A 27,603-nucleotide genomic window follows, 5' to 3' on the forward strand; every position below is an offset into this window, starting at 1 on the left:
GTATCCTGTGGTAAGGCTGAGATTAAACAGCTGCCTTATGTGCGGGTTTAATTCCTCATTTAGCTCGTGTAGCACACAGCCGGGAGGAATTCAAGATCTTTGAACCTGTCACCTCCAAAGACTGGGAAAATGCATTCATGCAAGGGAAGCATGTGAAATCTGTTCTAGAGTTCCCCCACCACAGAAGTTGAGGATGAAGAGGCCACAGATCTCCCCCAAGTATGACCCTAAATGTGGAGAAATACTTTAGATGATGAGGAAGAGAGGGGGATGGACCACCAACCCTACAATTTCTCCCCAAGAGATCATGGATGGAGTTCATCCTGACCTCCCAACATTCTTCCTGGGTCCTTTCTGTAGACATGTTGGTTTAACTTCTAGCCTGGTGTGCATTGGGCAATCTTAATGCTGTGGGTTTTATTCTGAGGAGAGCAAGCAATGTAGCCTCTCATTGACTGAGTTTACGGGATTGAGACTCCTAAACCTGATTCTATTGTTGCTGCATAGGTTCATAGGTTCATACTAGGCTATCTGCCCAAGGGCATTTTTAAGCCTAGCCCATAGTTATGTGGCTTTCACCACCCCTTTAGTTTGAATAAAAACTATGCCTATCATTTTGCTGTGCCTCTGTCAAGCAGTGACACTGAAGTAATCCCTGGGGTATATCTGCAATCTCCCATCCATTGGTCAAGATTCCTCTTGAACAAGGCCAGAGAGGTGCTCTGCCTCACATGTACCGGGATTTTGTTCCACAGCATAGGGAGTCTCTGGGTGATGAATCTGTCCCTCCAGCACGTTCTATTTATAACCGTGTCAAGGTTTAAGTCTCCCGCCCTTGTGGTTCTGAGGGATCTAGATTTTTGAGGTGAAGCATATTCATCAAATCTGGGTTTGACATGGCCTTATATGTCAGGCACAGGTCACCTCTGAGCAAGCGGTATGAGACTGAATAGAGCTGGAGTTCTTTCAGTCGGGCAGCATAAGACATATTTTTGAGACCCTTTATCCTTTTGGTGAGGAACTTTTGGGGCCTTTCAAGCTGCAGCAGGTGTCTGGTCAGATACATTCGAGCGGGCATTGTACTCAATCATAGGTCTAATGAGTGATGAGTACAGGGGACGATGACCTCCCTTGATCTAGATGTGAATCCCTTCATGATCAGGTGGGCGATATAGAAGGTTTTCCTAACTACTTTAGCAACATGAGTGTCAAGCGAAGGCTACTGTCAACCTGGGTCCCCAGATCCCTGATGACTTTTCTGTGCTCAGTGGATTGCCACCTGTATGGTAGCTAGGGGTAACCTTGTTTTTCCGAAGGGTATGACTATGCATTTTTGGCGTTTAACTTCAGGCCATGGCTCTGGCACCAGTTATCCGTTTCTGTGAGGCCCTTCTGGAGGATATCTGTGTCAGATGTGTTTTCGACTATGGCCCAGTTTGCAGTCAACTGCAAACTTTGTCAGCCATAACCCTCCTGTGTTTGCTTGTACTTCAGAAAAGTAGATGCTGAACAAGAGTGGACCCAGGACTGAGCCCTGTGGGACACCACTTGTGACAGGCTTTGAATCTGACATGGCTCCAGCAACTCTGACCCTGTGGGTTCTGTCACTTAGCCAGTTTGCAACCCATCTTGTGATGTATGGGTTTACATTCAAGCTGATGAATTTTTCGATGATACCTGAGTGGGGTATTGTGTCGAAGGCCTTTGCCAGGTCGAGGTAGGCTGTATGGACTGCCTTTCCCTCATCAATGGCCTTGGTGACTGTCTCGAAAAAGTCAACCAAGTTTAAGAGGCAGGATCTGCCTTTGACAAAGCCAAACTGGGTTGGATCCAAAGTCTGCAAGTTCCCTATGTCTTTATTTATGAGTTCCATTATGATCCTCTCCATGGCTTTGCAGATAAGGCTTGTCAAGCTAATGGGCGGTAATTTCCAGGGTCTGTGGAGGCACCGCCCTTATGAAGTGGGACCACAGTCGCGTCGCCACTCCTTGGGTGCGTATCCTGAGGTGAGGCTAAGATTAAACAGCTGTCCTAACTGTGAGTTTAATTCCTCGTTGAGTTCGTGAAGCACACAGCCGGGGACACCATCCGGTCCCATGGATGCTGTGTTTTTGCCTTAGTGAGGGCAGTTCTCACCTGGGCGTTGGAGATGTTTGGGGGCTACAATCCTCTGGAATAGATATCTCTCCTTTTGGGGGAGGGAGAAGTTTGCACTGAACCTGTCAGCCAGTATGTTGGCAATGTGTGTAGGTTCAGTAATTTTCACATCATTTTGAACAAATTCTGAGCATATCTGGGAGTTTCCTCCTAGGTTTCTAACATAGCTAAAGAAGGCCTTATGATTCTCTTTAGAGTCCTTGGCGATTTTTCTCTCAAAATTTGCCTTGGATGATTTTATGAGAGCTCTTAGTTTTTTACTTATAATGATCAAAGGTGTCTTACCTTTCAAGGATTTTGCTCTATCTTGTAGTAGCTTCCTCCTTTTGTTGTAGAGCTTGTTTATGGCTGGGTCCACCAGACTGGACGCTTGCCTTTGGTACAGAGAGTCTTAGTTTTGTTTGGGATTGCCTGATCCATGCAGTCCTGTAGGTGCTGGTAGAAGGCATTTGTAAGTGATTCAGCTGTTTGAGTAATGTTTACCACTGGCTCAGGGGCCTTAAAGGAGACCACACTAGTTTTTAGAAGTGTGAAATCGGCTTTTGAGAAGTTTTTCACTGTGGTCTTTTTTGTTTCAGGTGGGGGCGGGATGAGGCCCTCCAGCGAGATTAGTTTATGATCTGATCTCACCAGTGAGGGGTATACTTCCGGTGTTGAACATTTTGATCCCATGTTTGTGATGATGAGATCAAGTATGTTTTCTCCTCTTGTGGGGATGGTGACTAGTTGTTCCATGGCATTTGAGTTTATGAACTCCAGGAATCTTTGGGTTAGAGTGTTCGGGCTTGAGTAGTGTTCCCAGTCTATATTAGGGTAGTTGAAGTCACCTAGTATGATGGTGTTTGGAGATACATTTATCCCTCCAATGTTTTCAGGAAGGCCATGTGAGGTTCCTGAGTTTGAGAGGGTGGCCTGTAACATGCTACAAATTGCAGAGCAGTCTTGCCTATGGTTAATTGCACCTGGATGGTCTCCGATGCATCGTGCGTTGCCACCAACCTTGAGGTGTGGGTGTCCTTTATGAATATGGACACCCCCTCCTTTCTTGGTGTTGTCCGGATTTTGGGGCGGAGCATGATATGAGGTGAAACCTGTTAGTGCTGGGGTGCTCTCAGGAGCCTTGAACCAGGTTTCTGTCACAGCACAGACATCGATGTTCTCCATATTGAGAAGGGCCTCGAGTCGTGCATCTTGAGATTGAGACTTCTGGCATTGAGCAGCATTACCCTTAGTTTTTTCCTTTTGGTGTTCTAGGGTGGTAGGTTTAGAATTTGAGCCTTGCCTAAAAAGGCACTATGGGGGTGGCAAGAGCCTTTGCCAATATCCGGAAGCCCAGGGTGACAGGTGCAAGCCGTCCCTTGCGGCAGCGTGGCTTGTCCAGCATGTCATCCCAGGCAGACAGACATTGGATCCCCTTTGAATGACACCAGAATTTAAGCCAATTATTAAAGCTGATCATCTTATCACTGTATTGTGGCATCATTCTAGGTGAAGGTAGGATACTGCTCAAGGTCAGGGTCATACCTGCCTGGGCTACATAATCAGAGAGCTCCTCGATGTCCCTTTTCATGTAGTCCAAGGAGGTGCGTCTCAGGTCGTTGACACCAGCGTGGACAATGACTGAGTCAGACTTGTACCTGCTGTTGAGAGACCTGAGTGCTTGCGTTATGTGGCGGATTCTAGCGCCCGACAGGCAGCTTACTGTGACCTTCTCTTTACTCAGTCTGGTGAGCGGGACGTCAGTGTGTCTGACTATGGAATCACCAATGACAAGTGTGTCTGGCATTTTGTTTGGCCTTAAGGGCTGTGACTGTTTGACACTCTGACTGTGTGGTCTATGTGTTGCATGTGTTGGGTCGTGAGGTGGTAGTAGTTTGGGTGTCTGCTTTGGTGGCCTCTGCTGTTTTGGTAAATTTTTGATCAGAGCCTCCGAGTATGTCTTTGTGTGAGTATGTGTATGATTTGAAGTTGTGATGGTACCATGTGTGACTGGGTATGTATTGTGTGTGGTTACCTTCTCCTCCTGTCTGGTCTTGCCAGTCCTATGTTGAGAGAGCTCAGCCTCCAGTTTGGCCGTATAGTTGCATCTCTCGCATGTATTTGTGTTTTGTGGGAGAAGGAGAGGATTGTCTGTGTACATGAGGCAATTGTAACATTGCCTCAATATTCCCAGGTACACCAGTTGAGCTGGAGAGGACACTAGCAACTGATCCCTCGACATACTAGAAGTAGTAGATAAAGAGACTTTCAAAGGACTCGGGGGGGGAAGTGGGTTTTAGGCTGGTGGGGTACTATCTATAATAAGAGTGCTTTATCAAGGTGCAAGTACTGTAGGAGTTAGTGCTAGGCTTTACAGATAGAGAATAGTCTACTTGGGAATCAAGTAGAGATGAACTTTTCAGTTATAGGATATGCTGGTTAGATCAGCAGTACAGCTCGAGGAAGGTAGTTCTAAGGGAAAATTGGAAGAGTGGAATTTAGATGGCCCAAATAGTTTAACCTTGTTTAACCGCTGCTCTTGTGTGCAACAGTGGTAACTCAGCTAAATCAAGGGCACGCTTAGCGTGTTTTATAGCAGGGGCTGAAGGGAGTTAGGAATTGGCCCAAAGCGACCAATGGACTACTAGTTTCTGGCTGAAACTTCACCAAATCGGACAAAAGGCGCTCAGTGCTTCCCACTCCCACTGGTAAGCAAAGAAACTTCCCTCCTTCCTAATAAGGCAATGGATCAGTAACAGGAACTAAAAACAAAGCCCAGGGATCAGCAACTCTGAAACTGGACTACTCTAGTTCAGTAAGGCGGGAAAACAAGAGGTTTCTCTTGTTTTAGTACAGAGACAAGGAAAAAAACAGAAAGTAAATGCTATAAATGCTGTAAATCGGCTAGCGCACTTTAGTGTGTAGCCTACAGAAACAATTTGCAACAATTAGTAACTTAAAGTGCAATAAACAGTGTAAAATGCAGAAATCACTTAAAGTAGCAGTAAAACAGGTGAAATGCAGTCGCTAGCTTAATAACAGTGGGAAAGCCACAAAAATACTTATATCTGGTAGAAAGTCACTCTTTTAGCTCTCTGCTGCTTGGATCACTCTGCAGGCCACCACGAGGATCTGTGCTGAGTTGGTACAAGCTGGAAAATGCATGTTTAGCGTGTTTTATAGCAGGGTCTGAAAGGAGCTAGGAATTGGCCCAAAACGACCAATGGACTACTAGTTTCTGGCTGAAACTTCACCAAATCGGACAGAAAGGCTGCTCAGTGCTTCCCACTCCCACTGGTAAGCAAAGAAACTTCCCTCCTCCCTAATAAGGCAATGGATCAGTAACAGGAACTAAAAACAAAGCCCAGGGATCAGCAACTCTGAAACTGGACTACTCTAGTTCAGTAAGGTGGGAAAACAAGAGATTTTTGTTTTATTACAGAGACAAGGAAAAAACAGACAGTAAATGCTATAAATGCTGTAAATCGGCTAGCGCACTTTAGTGTGTAGCCTACAGAAACAATTTGCAACAATTAGTAACTTAAAGTGCAATAAACAGTGTAAAATGCAGAAATCACTTAAAGTAGCAGTAAAACAGGCGAAATGCAGTCGCTAGCTTAATAACAGTGGGAAAGCCACAAAAAATACTTATATCTGGTAGAAAGTCACTCTTTTAGCTCTCTGCTGCTTGGATCACTCTGCAGGCCACCACGAGGATCTGTGCTGAGTTGGTACAAGCTGGAAAACGCGTGTTTAGCGTGTTTTATAGCAGGGGGCTGAAAGGAGCTAGGAATTGGCTCAAAACGACCAATGGACTACTAGTTTCTGGCTGAAATTCACCAAATTGGACAAAAAGGCCGCTCAGCTTTCTTTAAAAAGGCTGTTACACTTGTAGTGTTTTAATGTCCACTCCTTAAATAAGGAATGGCTAGGTTTGGAAAAATCATTTACACACACTCAGAATTTTCCATGAGGGCTGTAAACTACCTGTCATATGCTAAGGTTCCACCTAAAACCTGTTGTTAAAATCACTAAAAGAGGTACCTTTAAATTTAAGTTGAAGTCACAGATAGGTGACTCTTTTCTGTTGCCAGCATCATTATGAGATTTTTACATAACCCAAATAATGATGCAGATAGGGCAGCAGGCAGTGTTGCCACTCTTCATCATACCTGGCTGTGCCTGACTCACTTGGCCAAAAACACCAAAGCAATCTTTATTGTTATGAGTAGCCTGCTCTTTTTGATCGAAATGAAAAAGTTCACCTGGAGAGCATGAAAAAGGAAATCAACATTTTTTTCACTGTTTGCGTCAGAGTTACAACTCCATAACACCCATTTTTATTAGATGCCTGTGTTAGATTTGGCATGACCAGCTTCAAGAACACATCCAGCCATCTGCAAGGAAAAGCACAACCATGGTCACTTTCAGAACTGTCACAAGCCTAAGTGTAGGAGAAGTCAGCAACAGCAAGGGCGCTGCAGTCTTCCATCAAGACAGCAGCAATATAATTTCTGAAACCATGCTTGGCATTTCCCTTGTGGAGACAGTTAGGCTTATTTTTTCCTCCATTTACAGATATGGATGACCATCACGCAAGACAGGTAGATAAAGACACTAATATCCAGAGTTCATACAGTCTTTCTGTACCCCCCCAACCCCACTTTCTTCCCCTGTCAGATATACCACCTCATCAGAAGAGTGTAGCAAGAAAAGGTGTTAAATTTCATTTAGAAAATTGCCATCCAGGAGGTCCCAAAAGACCAGAAAGGATTAGATCATTACTTCAGGTTCTTTTTAATTCCTAGAAAAGCAAAAGGACCTCATGTCCATTCTAGACCTGATCAGCCGAAATGAATTTGTCCCTAAAGAAGCCTTTGGAATAGTCACAGTTCAGTCCACCCATCACTGTCTGTCAGAAGGTGATTGGATCTGCTGCTTGCATTTCCAGGATGTCTATCTACATATAAAGTTTGCCAAGGAGTCCAGGCAGTTTTTGAGCTTTCAGGCTGGAGTCAATCAGTATCAGTTCTAGACTATTTCATTTGCCTTCAATTTATTTTATCAGATATGTCCGTAGTTGCAGTGAATCAGAGTTGGAGAAAGGTGAAAAGATGTTTCATTTCCTAGGTGACGGATTCCTAGTTACTTCAACATGGAACAATCTGATTTCTGCCTGGATCTATCCTGTAAGTGCCTTCCAGTCTTTATAAATTACAGTAAAGACTGTGAAGTTCCAGTTGGAGCCCTCTTAAATGCTGACCATTACAGGGTACAACATGGAGAACAGAGGTCTGCAGAACCTATCTTCCTTCAGGTGGTATCCATCTGTTACATTACCTGGTGTCTCAAGTCATTTAATCTCAAACAGTCACAGCACTTTTATGTTTGAGAGCACTGGGTCTGATGGCAGTATGTCTCATTTTTGCCAGGCTGTACCCAAGAAATTTCAGAGGTCCCAGTTAACAGATCCTGTGACACAACACATGAAGATTTCCAGGACTTGCAAGTTGCATTTCAGATGGTGACTTCACACTCCCTACCTTACTCAGGGAAGTCCATTCCAAATCCCCACTCCTGTTCTGGCATTTACCATGCATGGTCACCTCAGTATTATGTTGGGGACATTGGGAAGGGCAGACAAAGATGCTTAGTCACAGGCAAAGACCAGTATGCACATCCATTTGATGGAGGTAAGTGCAGTTATCTCTACAATGCAGGCCTTTCAGGACTCCTTGATCCAGTTTTCTGTAACCAGTCACACAGACAGCATGGTACTGGTTTGGAATAAAATCAGGGGAAGCCATGAGGGTATGGAAATAGGCTTTGTCAACTGGATGTTTTCTGATTGCAAGTTGCATTTGTAGGGAGACCAGTTGTTTAGTATGCAGTCTTAGTAACTATGCTTTGTAAGTAGTCCATTAGTAGCATGGATGGTTTTATGTCTTTAGGGGAAGCCTTGATTTGCACTCTTGCATTCCTTTATAACACTAAGTGCAGAAGCAAGTTCATTACCATTGGCCCTTCTCTGGGAGTTGTGCCAAGGATGCACTTATCCAGAACTTTCCCAAGGACTCATTTATTCTTCTCCAAATTTCTACTTATTCCAAAATTCTTTCTGAATGCCAGGCAGAACAAGTGCAAAATATTTATTTATAGGTTCATAGGTGTGTGTACTAGGCTAATGGCCCTGGAGCCTTTACATGCCTAGCCCATAGGACTACCCTGGCAATGTGCCACCGGACTCTGTTTGACATATATGGGAAGTCTATTCCATAGCATGGGCAGTCTCTGGGTTATCAACCTGTCTCTCCAGCACGGTCTGTTGATTGTGGTAAAGAGGTTGAGATATTTGCATTTGCTAAGAGACCTAATAATTGAAGACATAGAAGAGTAAGTGGACATGGTCCTCCATATAGGCTACCTGTAAATGTTTCGATCCCTTTATATTTCTGGCACTTACAGTGTGTGTGTGTGACACTGTCTTTCTCAGGTATAACACACAGGATTAAGCTATTATGTTGTTAAAGTGCATCTTCCTTCCATTTCTCATTTTCACCAAGGTTCTAATTCTTTGATACTGGCATCTCTGAATGTACAGATTGCAAAGTCATCCCCAGTGAAACAGTCGGCCCACAGCATAAACCACTAGTTGCCACAATCAGCTGCAAGCATTGGTCAGAAAAGGTTCTAAGATCAACAGAGACCAGGCTGAAGACCTGGAAGTTGACTGGAGAGAGAGTACAACAGTTCAAGTAATTACTCAGGGCTCTAGCACCCCAAGAAGAGGAGTAAATAGGTTGAGTTGAAGAAGAATGGCAGTGCTAAAAACAGCATATGTTAGGACTACAGAAAAGATATGTGACCGAGCCAGGTATGGAAATACGGTACAAAAGGAAAGCCGGTGGTGGAATGCAGAAGTCCAGGAAGTCATCAAAAGAAAGAAGGAGTGCAGGAAGAAGTGGGAGATAGAAATGACTGACCAGGCTAGGAAGGACTACTGATTGGCTAGCAAAGAATCTAAGAAAGAAGTTGAAATAGCAAAGAATAGGACATCAGAAGCACTGTACCAACTTCTGGAAAGTGACTCAGTAAGGAGCACAAAGAAACTATACCAGGTTGCAAGGCAAAGACAGAAAGATGAAGATAGTCAGACACCCTTCCTAAGGGATGACAGCAACAACCTACTCACCAATCCAAAGGGCATTAAAGGCAGATGGAAGGAGTATTTCCAGCAGCTTCTGAATGAAGAAAACCCCACAGAAGCTGTACTGCCCCAGAAACAGCCTACGATGAGAGAAGAAGAGGAGCCCACCCTAGAAGAAGTAAGAATAGCACTAAGGAAGATGATATCAGGGAAAGCAGCAGGTTCAGTTGAGGTCACAGCAGATGTGATAAAGGTGCTGGGTGAGATAGAGGAGAAATGGCTCCTGAGTGTACTAATAGCAGTGTGGAGAGAAAGGCATATCCCAGATGACTGGAGAATAAGCATACTTGTGCCAGTGCACAAGAACAAAGGGGACATCCACAACTGTGGAAAGTACAGAGACATCAAACTCCTATTTTATTGCATGAAGGTTCTGGAGAGGGTGATTGATAAATGGATATGCAGAGTAGTAGAATGTAAGATGGGAGATGAGCAGTTTGGATTCAGATCAGGATGCAGTACAATTGACCCAATATTTGCATTGAGACAGATACTTGAGAAGAAGCTAGAGATGAGGAGAGAATCCAACTGGGAATTCCTAGACTTTGAGAAAGCATATGACGAGGTCCCAAGAAAGCTGATCTGGGCAGTATAACGGTGGTTTGAAGTCTCAGAAACATTGATAGAATTAGTGCAGGCTGTGTACAAGGACCTAATAACTCAAGCACAAACAGTGTTCGGCCCCACAGAGGAGTTCCCATTGGGAGTAGGGTGTACAGCAGGGTTCTGCTCTGTGCCCATTGCTGTTCATACTGGTGTGATGGACTACACAGGTTGGAGAGGAGGGATCAACAAAGCTGCTGTATGCAGATGATGTGGCAGTGCAGGCAGACTCTGAGCTAGAACCTCAGCAAAGGACAGGAGAATGGAATGCAAATCTGAAGGCACGTGGGATGAAACTAAGCACAGATAAGACAGTGATAATGGCAGCAACTTGGGGAAATCAGAAGAAGCTGGGAATAGAGATAGAAGGGAAGATAGTGGAACAGGTAAACAGCTTCAAGTATCTGGGTGGGATAGTTGAGGAGAAGGGTAGTCTGAATGAAGAGGTCAAAGCTAGAATCAGAGGTGCTGCAGCCAACTGGCATAGAGTATCAGGTGTAGTCTATGACAGAAGAATGCCAAAGAAGCTGAAAAGTAAGGTGTACAAGACAGTGGTGCGAACAGTACTACTGTATGGTACAGAAACCTGGGCACTAAAGGCAGGACAGTTGAAGAAGCTAGAGGTAATGGAAATGAAGTGCCTGAGAAAGGTGGTGGGATGCACACTGTGGGACAGGCAAAGAAATAGACATAAGAGCAGAAGCCAAAGTAGCTCCAATTACAGAAAAGATCAAAGAGAACAGATTACAGTGGTTTGGACCCATGTGTAGAAAAGCAGAAGACAATCTGGTGAGGAAGATTTGGGAGGGACAGGAAGAAGGTAAGAGGAAGCAAGGACATCCAGCAAAGAGGTGGATGGATTGTGTGAAAGAAGAGCTGCGACAGTCAGGCGTGAGTGTTGAAGAAGGCAGGAGTGTGGCACTGAATCGAGAGAGTTGGCGACAGTTAACACGATACCCCGACCCCATGTAGAAAAATGGGGGAAAAGGGGGCTGATGATGATGATGATCTCTAAATGTACAGAAGGCCTTTTTCAGATGTACTTTCCATGCCAGATCCCCTTTTAAGAATCATACCTTTAATGGGATTTGTATTTTGCTTTAAAGAAGTTTACACTTCTTCCTTTTGGACCAGATGCTACTGCAGAATTGAAGTTTTATCTTAGAAATCATTTATCTAGCGGCCATTACTTCAGCTAAAAGAATTTCTGAATTGCAAACTTTGAGTTAATCTTCCATACTTCATTTTTTCACAAGGGGAAATTGTCATTGTGAACAAACCCACCACTTAGTCCTATGGTGACCACAAAACCTTAGTTTGTCAGCATGTCTGTTTTCTTTTCTAGCTGTTGTAATAGAAGTATACATTTGTTGCATTATATGCATGTTCATATACTGCTCCGATTTTAAGTGAATAACACCAATTTTTAAGAAAGACTCAATTGTTTTGTCATTTTCTTGTAAAACATTTACCACTAAAGTGAATGAAGTTACTTTATCCAAATATATGTCTTATTGTATTAAATCCTTTTAAGAAAAACACCATAAAATTTTATCTTCTGTCGAGAGAGTTCACTAATCAAAACTATAAGATCTGAAGAAAAGCTGTTATGTGTCATATGCTGACTTAACCTGTAAGGCCTACCCCCTGTAGAGCTAATGGACAGAGGCAGCTTCTTAATACTTTTTCCATACATGGGTCCCCTCAAATTATTTATGGGATGATCCCAGTTATTCTCATCAGGGGTAATATATAATTATTGACCATGGGATGGGTAAGGCTAAGCTATAACCAAATCTGATACGTCAATTTGAGCACAAAAAGGGAAACTGGCTAGGATTAAAATGGCCTGCAAGGGGAGCTAGCCTAGTACTTACCTGTGAACCTATGACATTAGCCCAGTTTGTTAATAAGAATGGGCCTGCTCATCCAGATCTAATTTCAGGCCAAGCACATAACTTTTACATATGTGGCAGTACTTCAACCAATGATTTTTCAGTGCCAGATACTTGCCTGCACTGGACCTGAAGTGTAGCAGTAGTAGTTAAAAATATGTGGATGGTCAAATAAGACATCATGAGGCAGCTGGCAAATAGAAATTAAGACAGATGTTTTATTTTAACGTGTTAAAGGTATTAAGTAATCAAAGGTTCATGGGTGACAGGCAGCATATTTTCCCTGTCTTCTCAGATACCAACTTGTATGTGGCAAAGCTGAACCATATTCCAAATGGAAACTTGCTATTCTTGTTAGATGATATGAGTAATAATATTATTGCATTTTTGGTGAACATTGTTTTTCTGCACAAGTATGTAACAATTAAGATCAGAAAATAGAGATGGTGTGGTGTTTGTGAATAACCAAAGTTTACTAACATGATATTTGAAGTATGGTCTAACAGGTTTAAATTTATTCAGAGGACCATTTTGAGTAAATAACTATTTGCATACAGTGCAGCTTACAGAACTAGCATTTTGTGCATATTCCAGACTGCCATAGCTACTCTAAGACAAACTTTAGTAGAAATTGAGATAGTATACATAACTCAAGTTTCTTCATAAAGCAAGGAACTGTGACTACGTTACTCTAAATTTATAATTATAATAGTTTTCCTTATTGTTCTTATCATCCAAATAAAGAGGTGTTAGGTAACTACTTTGAGACTGTTGCAGTACTATTAGGGTGCAGTTTTGTTTGATGCCGAAAATGGGAAATTTCTTTTAAAGACATGACATTAGGTATGGCAATTCATATCTTCAGTCTACACAGAGAACTCATATATACACTATTATCAAAATTAAAGCTTGCTCCTAAAGATCTGTAGATATGTCTTTTTAATATCATGATAGTGTTTCATACATACATATTTTTTGCAGTTATTAGCAGAAGAATAGAAAATATCTGTTCATTTTCCATTTTATTTTTGTACACTACCACACTTCCATCATCCTCCTTAACTGTATCCCATCCATCTCAACCCCCCAGCTCTCCCCTCTCCCTTCCTGAATTTATCCAACCCATGGTAGTCCTCCCTCTCTGTTTTCTCATCTTTCACCTTAACACCACCTTTACATACCTCTTGTAATACATTTTTATTTCAATCCCCCAATATAGTATTATGGACTCTCTAGCCAGTAATGGCTCTTTTCTCCACCTCCTTTTCAGTTTTACCTTACACTTTTTTCTCAGTACGTTATTCTGTACTCACTCCTGACTTTGTTTAGTTCCCACAACAGAATAATTCCATGAGACTAAATACTGATAGTATATGTTATAACGTAGACTGTAGAACTGTAACATATTATTAGATAAATTCTGCCTTACTTTGCATTGTTATTATAATTGTACTATTTACTTTGCTTTGTAACATACTTACTTTGTTTGGCTCTTTTATCCTTGGGCTTCTGCTGAAGATGGTGATATCTCTTTTGACTGTATTGTACTTTCCACCTTGCTTTATGATGATGATGAGGTAGTGCAAACTAGTGTAAAGCAGGCCTTCAGTCAAGGCTCAAATCTCAGAGGCCCAAAGAGAAGAGGTTCCTCTAACCAAAATATTGCCTTATGTGGCAAAAGGAGATACTGCCAGCACAGCTAGCTGAAATTTTGTAAATAATCATATTTCATTGATGAATATCGAAATGAATTATACAAGATGCTTATGTTACAAATGTATTAGAACTGTATGTCATGTGTATATCAAACTGATTGTGTGTGTTGAAAAGGTATTTGTAGAGTGCTGTGTTTGAAATGTAACCACAGTGTGCCCTACTGGAAGAGAACAGAAATGTACTTGCACTATTGTAACTCTTTAAATGTATATGCTTAACAGAGGAAACTGGAGGGTTAACCCTAGTCCAGCATACTCCTAATAGCCTTGCTCTTGGTCAAACTACTATTTGTATTAATATTAATATTACACAGTAAAATTGGTCACCCTTTGTTAAGGGCCTTAAAGTAGCTGTCGAGGAGTGACTGGTGGCAATGAAAACTACTGTATAGTCTGAGCAGAAGGGGGCATAGCTAGTAAACCTGTGCCAGACTTTCCCAGGGGTGTGAGTGTGAGTGTGTGTGTGTGTGTGTGTGTGTGTGTGTGTGTGTCAGCTACTTGGGTAGGGATGTGAAGCACTGGTTGGACAGAGAGACAGAGAGGGTGCTGGAGGTCTTGGCTTGGTCACTCAAATGAGATCTCAACTCTATAGCTGTGCCAGTGGGAAGTCTTATTGGGGATCTGGAAGAAGAAGGAGAAACTCGCCCCAGACTGTCTGTGGTCTCTGTGTGTTCTTAAGGGAAATTGCACTTGATGCAGAGAGCTGCATCTGAAAATGCTATGTGTGTACCTGTTATCCTGTCCTCCCAGTGAACGTCCCCCACAGGTGGTAGTGGTGAGGATTGAGGCTCCTTGATTACTGATCTAGTAGAGGGTTGTCACTCCTTACACAAGAAATTTCACCTTGATAGTGGCCGAATGTTTGAAAATGCTAGAGTTAGGCACAATGTTCTGTGGGTGAATGTTTTTTATTTTTATACTGTAGTCGTTTGTTTGGGGCAGCTGCGGTGGTGCAGCGGTTAGCGTTGCTGCCTCACAGCAAGAGGTTCTCCAGTTCAATCCTCAGCTGGGGTGCCTTCTGTGTGGAGTCTGCATGTCTTCCCTGTGGTCGCGTGGGTTTCCTCCAGGTACTCCAGTTTCCTCCCACATTCCAAAGACATGCTGTAAGTGATTTGGATACTTATTGTTTAAACCCTACAAGCTGTGTACCATAAATATGTTAAAACTTCTAGTCCTCTAGCCTTGCAGCTCTGTTTTCTTTTTCTGTGATTCCCTCTTATTCTGTTTGTATTTCAGTAAGACAGACACACACACACACACACACACACACACACACACACACACACACACACACACACACACACACACACACATCTGTTTCATAAATGAGTGATATTTGTGTTCACTGCCTCCCTTGCAGTAGATAAACCTACCCCTGCATATACCCACAAAGTGGCGCCTTCATTGTCCAGTTAACCCTTTAGCTATCACAAGTGTGGAAATGCTGTCCTAAATTAGAGTATTTGCAGTGACTAAGTAGAAAGACTACATTCTAAAAACTTGTCTGTAGACAGTAAAACGGCTAAACTGGTTGGCAGTGGTAAACAGTATTAATTATGAACTGCTGAAGTTAATTTTTAAATGTTAAGTATGTAGATGTCTGCACTTCATGCTGAAGATCTGTTCTGGGCCTTTAATAAGTAGGAGTATTTATGGTAACTAAATAAGTATACCATGTATGAGGTCTGCTTTAGTGCCTTTTAAAGCTTGCTACATTTCCCTGCTGTCTAGTGGTTTCCCATACCTTTTATTCAAACTTATGCTTTTAAGGTTCATAGGTTAGTACTAGGCTACCTGCCCTTTCAGGCCATTTTAAGCCTAGCCAGTTATAAACACCTAAACCATTTGGCCAATTTCCCACCCTGGCATATTGAATATCTCTGGTTTCAGGTATCCCCCATCCCTGTACAAATAAAGTACCATTAAGGCATGTGAATTAAAAGTTATCCCTGTTGTCCAGTGTTTCCTTGATCCCTGTACAGTTAGACTGCTGTTAAGGAATGAGAAGTAAGAGTTATCTCTGTTTGTTAGTGTTTCCCCCAATCCCTGTACAGTTAAATTTGGTAACCATTTGAAATGCCTGGACCTACTAGAGCCAGTCCGAAAACACTTAGACCCATAGCTGAAAAAATAGACTTAGTAACATATACTCAGCCCAAGATGGCTGTTTCTTGGGATTATCCCTTTTCTCTCTGAATTATGGCAGTCTCAGAGTTAGTGTATATATAAGTTCAGGGGGTGCAGGGGGACTTGTCATTCTGCAAAAAAGAAGTTTAAAGGAGAAGAGCGATGTTTGAGATTCAGTCTTCTCCCGCACTTTCTAAGTTTTTTCTTTCAGAGCAGTATTTGGAGTGCCAACATTTTAATATGGAGCCATTAAACTACAGTTAAGACATAAGAATTAAGAGTTATCCGTGGTGGTTGCTAGTATTATCTCCCAATCTCTATATTTTTAAAGTTCTATTAAGGTACTAGTATTAAGAGTTATCCCTAGTGGCTACAGGTTCCCCTCACCCAATGTTGCAGACTGTGCTTCTTAGTCTAGGTGTGTGTGGTGATATGACAACCACCCTAACCCACCCACATGCAAACACTGGCCCCTCCACACCAGATTGCACTCACAGTCACTCATCCATTCACCCATACACAAACACGTAGATGCACACACAAGCAAACACATGCGTAACTTACCCCCCAACTACCATACCACTCTCTCCCAGGCAGACACACACTCACCCATGCAGCTCCTCACATATACTCTACACATACCTCCTAGTTCTACCTTACCAAAAAAAAAAAGCAACACTTACCACTACCATGATGGATAAACACAGCCTTTTGGCCATGTTCACTACCGCAGAGTGGAAGGAGTGGCTGTTCTAATCTCCATGGTTGAGTGATCTATAAATCACTTGTCATGTAGATGCTTCCAGGAGGCAAGTCCAGGAAAGACAGCACACAACTGATTTGCATATTCTTCTCCCCCAAATTGGCTCATTAGCATGTAGCATGTAACATGGCTGAGAGGCAGCCTGATGTGGTGCTGCATGTCATCTTGCAAAAGGACCATGTTAGAGCTGTCTCTGAATACAAAAATGCTACCTTGAGATTTACACATTGTGTGCACCTTGAAGTGACCTTTATGAATTCGGCTGAATGTCTTCTTAAAGAGAAACTCCAGTAAAGAACCGAGTCCATTTTATGTAAGTGTGGCCCCTTCTTGTGCATTTTTTTCTGCTCTCAGTTTCAAAGCTGTATCATTCTTTGTCTACGTCTGTAGTTCTTTGCTGTTTTACATGTTGTAGTATTAGTAGTAAAGACTACAGGAAGATCCATCATATTTTGTTGTCTTTTGCTTGTGGTATGGAAGGGTTTTTTGTTGTTTAAAAACAGCCCTGCTCAGTAGGCAGACAAACTACAATATTTTTGCACCAGTTTTATGATGATGCTATTCTATAACGGGCATGGCTCTTTCAATGACTTGATTTAAGAATATTTCAGTAGAACGGTGGTTCTTCAGAGGCTGCTTTGTAGTTTGCCCAAAGCTGTACCAAGGATCACAGTCTGACAACATCTCAAGTAGATAAGTACTTTTGACCATATTGTTCCATAAGGTTGGACCTCAGTCTTCTTTTACTTCTTGGCTTTCTGCTGTTACACCTTCAGCTAAGCACTGCCAGGAAATCATGTCTTTTAGTGTGACCTGATGAAAATGTATTCCCAGTGGAGATCATATAAAAATTTCAAAAAGTTAGCATAAAACCAACGGATTCTCTTTAAAGATCTGGGTGTTGCTTTTACTTTCAACATCCCTGTCTGAGTTGGGTAAAGGCACTTATTTTGTGCACTGTACTGTATCTCAACTAGTCTCTTAGTCATGCTGTTTAGAACCTTGATCAGCAGTAGTACATTTCATTATTCTTGCTAAAGAATTATGGATAACAGACAGCCTTATGTTGGAACAAAGTGTGAAACTGCAGCAGACTACATGAGTATGCAGTATATGACACTGAAAACCCTTAGATGTACTGTGGAGAAATGTTTTGAATATTCTAATACTTAAATTTGGATTTCAGGTAAGGAGAGCACTTTCCACTTTTACTATCTTGGTTAAAAGTAAAAAGGTATATCCATTTTTAGAAAGTGCTTCTTTTCACCTAAAAAAATGTGAATATACCAGTTAACATAAAGCAGCCAGTTAGAAAATGAGCTGACATCAGAAAAGATGTTTAAAAGGAGCATTAACATTTCATATTTACAGCACTTGCATCCATACCCATTTCATTTTAAGTGTATTTCCAAACTTGTGTGAATTCATTTTGTCTGAATATGACTTAAATCTTTATTAATAAATGTACAGTTTTTAAGAAAATTACTTTACTGTTTATTCAGATATTTGTACAAATTCATATTTAGTTTTGCTCATCTCACTTTCAAAATGAGCGCAAAACTAAGCACCCTTAAATAAAAATTCGTACCACCTTTTCCGCTTTTTTGTGCTCAAGGTTTTAGAACAGGCATCTTTGAATTTTGTTATATAGCTATGTTTTTTGACTTGGAATTCATCTTTATGGGAATTTGCTATGTTCTGCTACAGGTTGCCCCCCCCCAATATCTGAGTCTGGGACATTGATGTTACCGCAATGTTAGCATCCATATGCTTTCTGTTTCCTCAAACATACCTCTCAACCATACTGAATTCCTCAGAATTTCCTGGTTTTGAAGTTAAAATAATGGGGTGCCATGAATTCCCGAGTGGCCCCTTCAAATCATGATTTTTTTTTTATTTACAATTTTTTAGAGAATGAAAACATCATTGTGCATTATCATCATATCCTGCAATATCATCAAAATGGAGTGGTGTGCGTGATGACATCAGAGTCACGAGACCTTGCCTGATCCTTGACTGCCTGTAAGAGAGCTTTAAAAAAAGAAAAAAGTTGTTTATGGCTGCAGTTCCGCCCATGAGTTGCAGCACATAGATGTACGTTTTGGAATTTTTTAAAACAGTGGACATGACTTTTTGTTTAATGTTGACCCTTTTCACTAGCATTGCCTGGCTTTGGAGGCATTAGATGTTAGTAAGTGAACTATTAAGTGTATGATGTGAAGTAGTATGCACTCATTGTTTATGTGTGGTACTATAACTTTTTAACGAAAGAAACGATGGAGAACTTTAATATGTTAATCTGAATGTACCATCTTCCCTGCACTTAATTGTGTCTACATCGAGTGTGTGTGTGTGTGTGTGTGTGTGTGTGTGTGTGTGTGTGTGTGTGTTTGCATGAAAGCAGAAATGTGTTTCTGTGTGCATGTGTCTGTAAAACAGTGAGTGAGATTGATAGAACAGTGTCAGCCACAGTTCAGAGGTTTGCATATTTCTAATCCTCATAACTCAAGAAATCTGGATAAAACCTAAAAAGGGCTTGTGTTTAGCATGTATTTTTTAAACCACTCTTGTGTTTGGGGGCGGGTGTAAGATCAAACGAGCAGCAGTAGCAGCAGTTCAGAGGTTTGCATACCTCTTGACCTCATAGCTCAAGAAATATGGATAAAAACCTAAAAATTGTAAAGTGGCTTGAATAAAAGGACTTGTATTTAGCAGGCATTTTCTGAACTACAACTGTGTTTGGGGCCGGGGAGTAAGATCGAGGGAGCTGTGGCAGCAGCGGGTCAGAGGTTTGCAAACTTCTTGACCTTGTAGCTTAAGAAATCTGGATAAAGCCTAAAATAAAGGGGGGCACAAAGGCTTAAGAATAGGAACAGATTTTAAATGTACCTCTCAATCTCTCAGAGCAGGAAATCTGGATAAAGCGAAAAATAATGGTGGGACAAAGGATCAAAAATAGTGTCAGATTTTAAATATTGTTCCTGTAAACTCAGATAATTGCTAGAATAGCAGGCTTTGCATTATTATGTATTTTCTGAGGGATATGAAGTCTGAAATTCAAATGTCTTGCCATTATTTCTTATTTAGTGATGCCAATCTTCATGTTGGTATCCCACAACTCCATTGGAGTGGGTGGGGCTACATGATTCTGTATGCAAATTTTATGTTAATCAGCAACCTGATTTTTGGCCAGTTGTACTTACTTTTCATGGGCCCTTGTCCAGACTTTTGATGTTTCCGGGTTGAGGGTTATGTTCCTCACCACACCTCATAGTCAACTTTAGTGCCCTTGCAAAAGAGCAGTCTTCATGTCCCCTGGCTAAGGTTGTATTTACCTATGTATTTACCTAACACTGGAACCCTAGTGCTTTTCTCTTGTAGGATTTAGAATGGTTTCTGAACCCTTGGCCTCCTCGTCAGCCTCCCAGCATGAATTCTGAATTTGATTTTATTTTTATAGGAATGTGACTTAGAAGTGGCTTCCTGGACTAATTCTTAAAACCCTTGACATCTGCAGAAGCCTGCATAATGTGATTGAATGAGCAGACTTGTTCCCTATCTATTGTCATTCATTTAGGACACACCCAGTTATTGAAATTGATCGTAGCTGGGCAGTTCTTTCATTTTGTGTTGCCTGCACATGAATGAGACGTGTTTTAACATGACATCTTTGAAAGTAAAGGAATATTTTTGTGCATTTTTTATGTTGAAATTACTGATGCATTGCATTAAAAATTATTTTCTAATATGTATTCTTCACAGTGATCTCTGTTTCTTCTTTTTTAGTATCGTTTTTTTGATTTTGTTCTATATTTGTCTCTTTTCAGAAGCACTTCGAAAGACGAAATGTGTAACTTCTATATCATGTACTACATGGAAGCAAAGCATGCTATTCCCTACATGAGCTGCACTGACGATGGGATGCCAGAATTATTCAGAAGCATACCTGAAGAGGCAAATATTCCTATTCCTGTCAAACCGGATATGATGCATGGACACCATGGAGGTAAGCAGAAACCACTATGCTTTGTTCAAGGGAACCTAGCGACTGCAAAACCTACTGGTGTCATGCAGATCAACTGAAGTAAAGTAGTACTGATTTCTTTACAGTCCTCAGAGCAAATAAACATTTTGTAGCAGTCGTGGCTGGGCCAGTACTTTCTGAAACACTGCTAGTGGTCCCAGTGATTACAAACTGATAAACCAAGCCGTAAAGGAACTTGAAGCATTATGTGTTAAAACGAGGTTGTGGTCTTAAGGAAATACAACAGTATTTCGGTACCTGTGTCAGATCAAGAATAAAATAGCTTTTCTAGAAGGCTTCTGTACTGCCAATCCCATCTAGTGAAAAGTACTCTTTTTCTTAAGAATTAGCATTGTGATGATTGTGGATACCTGTTTGATACCACTGTGTTGGGGAGATTCCACCCCACCCTCCGCATTGAGCCATCTTGGAGTTGGCATGTATAAGTAAAAGGGTGAATAGAGACTTGATTGCTGCAAAAAAGTTTTTTTTAATAAGTGCATGTGGTTGATAGGTAAGTTGTGTTTTTGATTGTTTTGTTGTGATCAAGGAACTGGTTTATAAATTATTGTGTCAAAATCATTCTTAGAGGAAGCCTTCTGGAGTGCAGTGCATCATTAGTTTGTGTTATAAGATAATCTAATAAAATCCATTTATTGGAGGAAAGCAGTTATCACACATGAATAAAAGTGAGTTCTTTTAGTGACTAAGTCTAGTCATTTTTTTTCATTTTACTTTAAATTTTGGTAGTGACTTTAGATGTTCTAGACTGCTTTTAACTGTTTCTGCATGCTTGCTTTTAGTTAATTGGCCTGTTTTTGTAACAAACGAAGTGCAGACAGCCTGCTACTCTCACCCCGGGGTCAGCTATTCTCCTTGCATGTCTGATTATGTTTTTCTACTTATTCATCCTGTGGCTCGAATTTTGGAGGTGTACGGAGGACCTGGATAAGAGGTGGATTTACCAGAACTTTTCCTTTTTTAGTTTATTAATGTAAAGCAGACTTGTTTATTAAATACTGCTCAGCTAGTTGAAACTTTTGTGTTTTCTTTGGAAGTTAGGCTTTGACTTAGAAGTGTGACAAGATATTAAATAATGTATTTCCCTCTTGTGGTACTGATATAATCTGAAATGGGCTTTGCTTTATACCGTCACAATCAGCAGTGCATACATATTCTGAAATATCCTTTTTTGGGTTCAGCGAGCTAGTGCATAAATATCTTGTATATCTTTTCTTAGAAATTAATGTAAAAGTGAACAGTAAATAGTTACCTTGTCAGTCTTCTGCATTAAGAACCAGTGTCAGAATGGGCAGCTAGCCTGCCCATGTGGTCTGCTCAGTTTTGCAGTCTTAGACAACTAGCATTCCACATTCTGCTGCTTTGGACCAGCAAGTAGCTGCAATTTGAAAAAATCATTTTAATTGCTATGTAAGAAATAACTTAAGTGACCAATATGATGTCAGACACTGTTTTGACATGTTCTTTCCACATCCTTGTGTTATTCTCTTATCATTTTTATTTCTTCTTTTCCTTTTAAGATATGTTTAGGGTGTTCCTAAAATAAGTAGGTGATCTCTGAGAACGTGCCTTTCATTGGTTGTATACCATATTGTTGAATGAAAATTGCAGGCATCCAGTCATTAATAACCAGAAAATATTTTTGTTTGGGACAAATCCTCATACTCCCTGTGCGTGGAGATTTAGAGGCGATATCCCGTCGCCTCACAGTAAGAAGCTGTCTGGTTTTGACTCTCACCAAAAAACACCACAAACTGCTGAAAACAGTTTGTAAACTCCAGAACACAAAACTCCACAGCAACGGAAATAAGAGCACAGACTAAAACTTATTTTTACTTTAATAAATATGATTCTGGTACCTCAGCATTCACCTTCAATGGAATGAATTACAACTCGATGGTCTCCTATAAGCTTCATCTTTTTTAATTTATTGAAATCAATTAACAATGAATAAATATTTAATTAACAATCCATTATTTTGAATTATAAAGTCACATAAAACCTGAAAACCTCAACCTTATAACATCATATTCAAAAAACTTTATATCCAGAGATTTAAATTGGGACAGACAGTATTATAAATTAAATATATCTTGATTCCATCTCCTCTAATAACCTCTTTCAAACTCTTGTCTGTTTGACCCCCCCATGAGAGGTCTGGCTACACACTAAAATTAAATCTCTAAACTGAACCCCCATGTTCTTTACAAAAAAATTAAGCACCCGACTATCTAATCTTTCATTCCTGATGCCTAGATGTTCATTGTGAGAATATCAGTTAGAGCGTCTTCTGTGTGGAGACATGCGTGAATGGGAATACCTTCCTTGAAGGTTGTGCATCAGGGCTGGCAACTCGGTACTTAAAAATCAACTGCCAATCATTAGCGGACCGAAGTTCTGCTGTGGCGACCCCTAACCGGGAAAGCCGAAAGTCACAACAACATCCCCCAACATAGAGGACCAAATGTTTCATCAGATTTTTTCAGTGACATGAGCAGGCCTTCCACATTCGGTCAAAATGCAACTAACAAGCTGGCTGACTCACTTTTCGTCTAGTCTTTCTATCCTTATCCAAGCATCCTTGCAGGAGTATATAGGTATGTTTGTGATCTCTATATGTGATGGGGTGCATGCATTTGTATGTTTGTATATGTGCATGTACGAGTGCAAGTGTGTGTGTGTGTGTGTGTGTATATATATATATATATATATATATATATATATATATATATATATATATATATGGCTGTACTAAATGTGATCAAAACAGAGTAATGTCATTGTTGCTAAAATCAAATCACTGTGCATGTACTCAGGAAAGCCCTCAGATTTGCAAATAAATCTTCAAAAAAAAAGTCAAAGACCCTGTTTTTTTTTCTTTTTGCGGGGGAGCAAGCCCCTCAACATCCCTTGCTAATTATATATTTTTTACTTTTATTTTGATGTTTTTGTTTTAATGTGAGCACAATTCATTTCTAGTAGTTTATTTTATGTAGACAGTGTCTTATTTGGTGGTTGCACATGTGGGTTTTGTATGTATTGTTTACAAAGTTACTTTTTATGTTGCAGTGAAAGGAAAATGCAGCCTTTGTTTCAGCTTATTTTATTTTATCAGTATTTGTAAAACTTAGTGTAGATTTTGATTTGAGGTTATTTTAGGTGAGCTAGAGCATTTTTCTTTGTAGTTCTGCATGATCTACTCAGAAGCTCACCTTTCCTGCACTCAGTTGAGCCATTCCTTCCTCCATCAAGACAAGAACCTTTCATCACACTACTTCCCAGGCAGAGTTGACAGCTTGGTGCTGGGCGAGGTGAGACAGTCCTTTAGCAGCTTGCATGCTCCAGTTGCTTTTTCACAAGAGATGCTTGCATAATACTGTACACGGGCAACTTCCTGGTTAAGGGACTCACCACAATACAAAGTTGGCATGCTGAGCTTCATACAGGGAGTGATAGCAGGCATCACTAATGCATCAAGCTGAGCTGCCTATGCACCCCCAGGCTGGGCAAGCAGGTGTCAGCCAATCAGTCCCATCATCCTCCACCTTGGTCCCTCCAGCACTCATACCACAAGTCAAGCATAGTTCATTTGGGATGCAGCTAGTGCTTTATCTGTCTGCACCATGGGGCTTGGTGGTGGGCTAGGGTGTTTTGAAGTTGTGTATGTGTTTTGCTTTTTTAGTGTGTGACCTTTTATTTTAGTTTTTTAATGAATAAGTGTGAAAATGGTAGGTTTAATGTAATCTTAGTAGCTTTGATGTCATGCCAAGGAGGAGGTACATCATTGTTGATGCACCAAGAATATCAATACACTTTTGACAATATGCAAAGAGTGCAGGTGAGCAAAGAATATCTGCATTGTGTCCTAGATATTTTGTCATCCTTTTTATCTGGGGTCTGCTGTTAGGATACACGCACATGTATATCATAGAATGTATGTAACGTATATGGAAGTAGAAAATGCAGGTTTCTTGAAGGACAATAGGTCTTAGCTTGACAGCTGAACATTCATCAAATATACAATTAATTATAATATTAAAAGCTGTAACCTGCTTAACCATTTTGTTTTTATCATCTTATTCAACATACATGCAGGAAAGTCATTTAATATTGATAAAGAGACAATGTTAAACAACAAACTCGATGGTCACTCATTTACAAATTCCTACATTAGAAAATCGGTTTAATTACCTGTAGTCAGGCATAGAAAGAAAAACCAATGCACCACTGTGCTGACATTAATAAGACTCTCAAACTGTGAACAATTTTGCACCTTAACATGCCTCCTGATTTATACATTTGACATGCTCAACTATGTCTTTTTAGCTTATAGATGTAATCATCAAGCCTTCTTGTCTTATAAAAATATTAAGCAAGTACTGGATTACTAAACTTTCAACTCTTGTAGATATTCTTTAAATGGGAAAATCTTATTTCTTTGATTACCAACATCTTAGCACTATATTTAATTCAAATAACTTTTTTGAAGATAGACCCTTTCCTTCAATTCTTCTTCCACTTAATAGATACGAATGACAGTGAAAACACAAATAATTGTTTTCAGTTTATAGGTTCATAGGAGGTTACTAGGCTAATAGCCCCTTACAAGCCTAGCCATATTTATCCCAAGTTGCTCCAATTGTCGGAGGTTAGATGAGTGAAGTTCACAAAGGTAAGGGTCTATGGTAATTAATGCTGATGACTTCTGTCCAGGGGGGTCATGGGCACCACCCCAGGAGTGAATTTGCAGTCACCCATCCATTGATCTAGGTTGTGTTTGAAGAGGGTCAGGCAGGGGCTCTGTTTCACATGAATTGGAAAGCTTGTTCCAGAAAAGTGGCAGTCTCTGGGAGATGAATCTATGTGTCTAGCATGACCTGTTTGTCAAAGGCTAGGTTAAGATCCCTGGAGTGAGTGACCCTTGTACAATTTGATTTACGAATGTATAGCATTCCATCAATTTATTCTTAATGACAGTAACACTGTTGTTGAGCTCATAAATTTGGAATCTACTTTGAGAAACGTCTGCAATCATTTGAACTTGAAGGGTCATTACTGTGCTGTAAGTAGTAAAGACAAATTTTGAAATGCTGTTGTGTTCACAGTCTTCCTTTACTACAGAGGTACACTCAGAAGACTGTACTAATCAGGAAGAATTTTAATTTGTTCGTACACTGGATATAGAAGCAGACTATATCCAGTGGCTACAGGAATTCACAGAACAGCACTTTCCCACCACACCTCTCAGCTGTGCAGATTTTCACAGAATGTTGAGATTTTTGCCCCATATTTTTGGTCCATTCCACATACAATTTGTGGTTTTCTGACAAGTCATTGAAGATTAAAATCATCAAGTAATGACAGGCATTTCAGTTTCAGGCTTCATATCCTTGAGAAAATGCATGCCAATCCAAAATATGTTGTTCTAGACATTTTCTAAATTTAAGAGCAATATTTAAAATCTATCCCTGTTTTGGGGCATCTGTTCCCCCCACTTATTTTTAGCTCTGTCCAGATTGCTTGCATCAAATTGTTGAGAGGTATATAATACCCCATTACACTTCCGTTGATATAGAATTCATACAGTTTCATTTTGAGATATTGAAGCAGTTTAAAAACGTATTGTTTGTTGTGTTTATCTGACAACATCTTTCTTTAAATGGACGAATAATTCAGCATCACTTTGCTGGCATAACTGTAACCAAGAAGGACCCTAGCACTGTGGCTGGACTTTCCTATGATCAAGCTTCAAGGGTGAAAAAACAGTGATACGTTCAAAGTTCTTAGTGGTTCATCTTTGTCTCTTGACTGTATAAACTAAATGATGCCCTTTAGTTTTAATTTCGTCTAAAACATAAAAAAGATGCAGTTTATCAGCAACTGCTACTAATTGTTTAATATTAAATATTTGGAATCAACTGCTTCTACATTTTTTAATTTGAACTACATTTCATTGTGTTTAGTTAGAAAAATAAGGTATGATAGTTTGGAGCTTTGTTTGTGTATTTACCATTAGAAAATATTATACATGATTTATCTTACAGGAAAATATTAATTTAGTACCTATTATAAATTATTTATCTTATAGGAAAATATTCATTTAGTACCATCTGTTTTGTATAAAATAGCTTGTTAATATCTAAGATTACTGTTTCCCACAAGTTTTCAAGCTGAATGTAACGTATATCTTTTTTTTTTTATTCCAGCATGTACTTTTTGCTGATAGTTTAATTACAAATTACTGTCATGACCATTCAAACATTAACAGTAATATTTCTGCCTTGAACATGCACTCAGTTCATTGAACCACAGGAACCAGTATGACTCTATAGGGTTACCACCTGTAAGGTGGCAACCCTATGACTCTATCATAGTCCACGTGTGGTGTTAATGACCTGAGATGTACCTCCCTTGACTATATGATGTGAGACATGATCGAGCTTGCTGATTATATGTCTCAGGCAGGTATGAGCCTAGCACTGAGCAGCATACTAACTTCTCCAACGATGATGCCATGTTACCAACAGAAAATTATTGATTTTAACAGTTGGCTTAACTTCTGGTGTCAGTACAAAGGAGTAAAATATTGGATGGCCTTGGAGTATATGGTTGACGGATGATGCTGCTTTGCCAGGGCTGGTCTGCACTTATCCCTCTAGGCTTTCGGGTATTAGCAAAGACCTTCACACTCATAGTGCCTTTTTTAGGTAGTGCCAAACTGATAAACCTACCACTTTAACTGAACATATGAAGGAATGTCTGAAGGAGGTACTGCTCAGTGCTAGAGTTATTGCATTTTTTCTTTAAACACCTTTATTGAATCGTCACTTGTGACATAGGCAAATTTACATTTATACAAAAGTAATCAAATTGTATTAAATTAATATTAACAAACACTATACTTCACATATATTGCTATATATTGTCTAAGCAACATTACATAAATTATTCAATTTCTGTCCCTTTTTTAAACAAGAAATATCTTTATTAAACCATCACTTATGACATATAATTAAATCATACATTTACATAAATGAAAGCAAACCACACCGTCACAATCCTAGTTGCATGCATCTTAAATCACAAACCATATTGGCATGCTCCCAGTTGGA

General features: G+C 40.2%; 1 protein-coding gene across 1 annotated transcript in view; it reads left to right on the plus strand.

The window, feature by feature from the left end:
- Positions 1-27,603, plus strand: part of PAM (peptidylglycine alpha-amidating monooxygenase) — a 2,584,515-nt gene that overhangs the window by 1,919,407 nt on the left and 637,505 nt on the right. The window contains exon 16 of the mRNA XM_044063879.1: positions 20,274-20,452. Coding sequence (XP_043919814.1) covers positions 20,274-20,452 — 179 coding nt within the window. The remainder of the gene's footprint in view (positions 1-20,273; positions 20,453-27,603) is intronic.

Source organism: Protopterus annectens, chromosome 2.part2, assembly GCF_019279795.1.
Source record: "Protopterus annectens isolate FY-2018-M chromosome 2.part2, PAN1.0, whole genome shotgun sequence".
Lineage (NCBI taxonomy): Eukaryota > Metazoa > Chordata > Ceratodontiformes > Protopteridae > Protopterus > Protopterus annectens.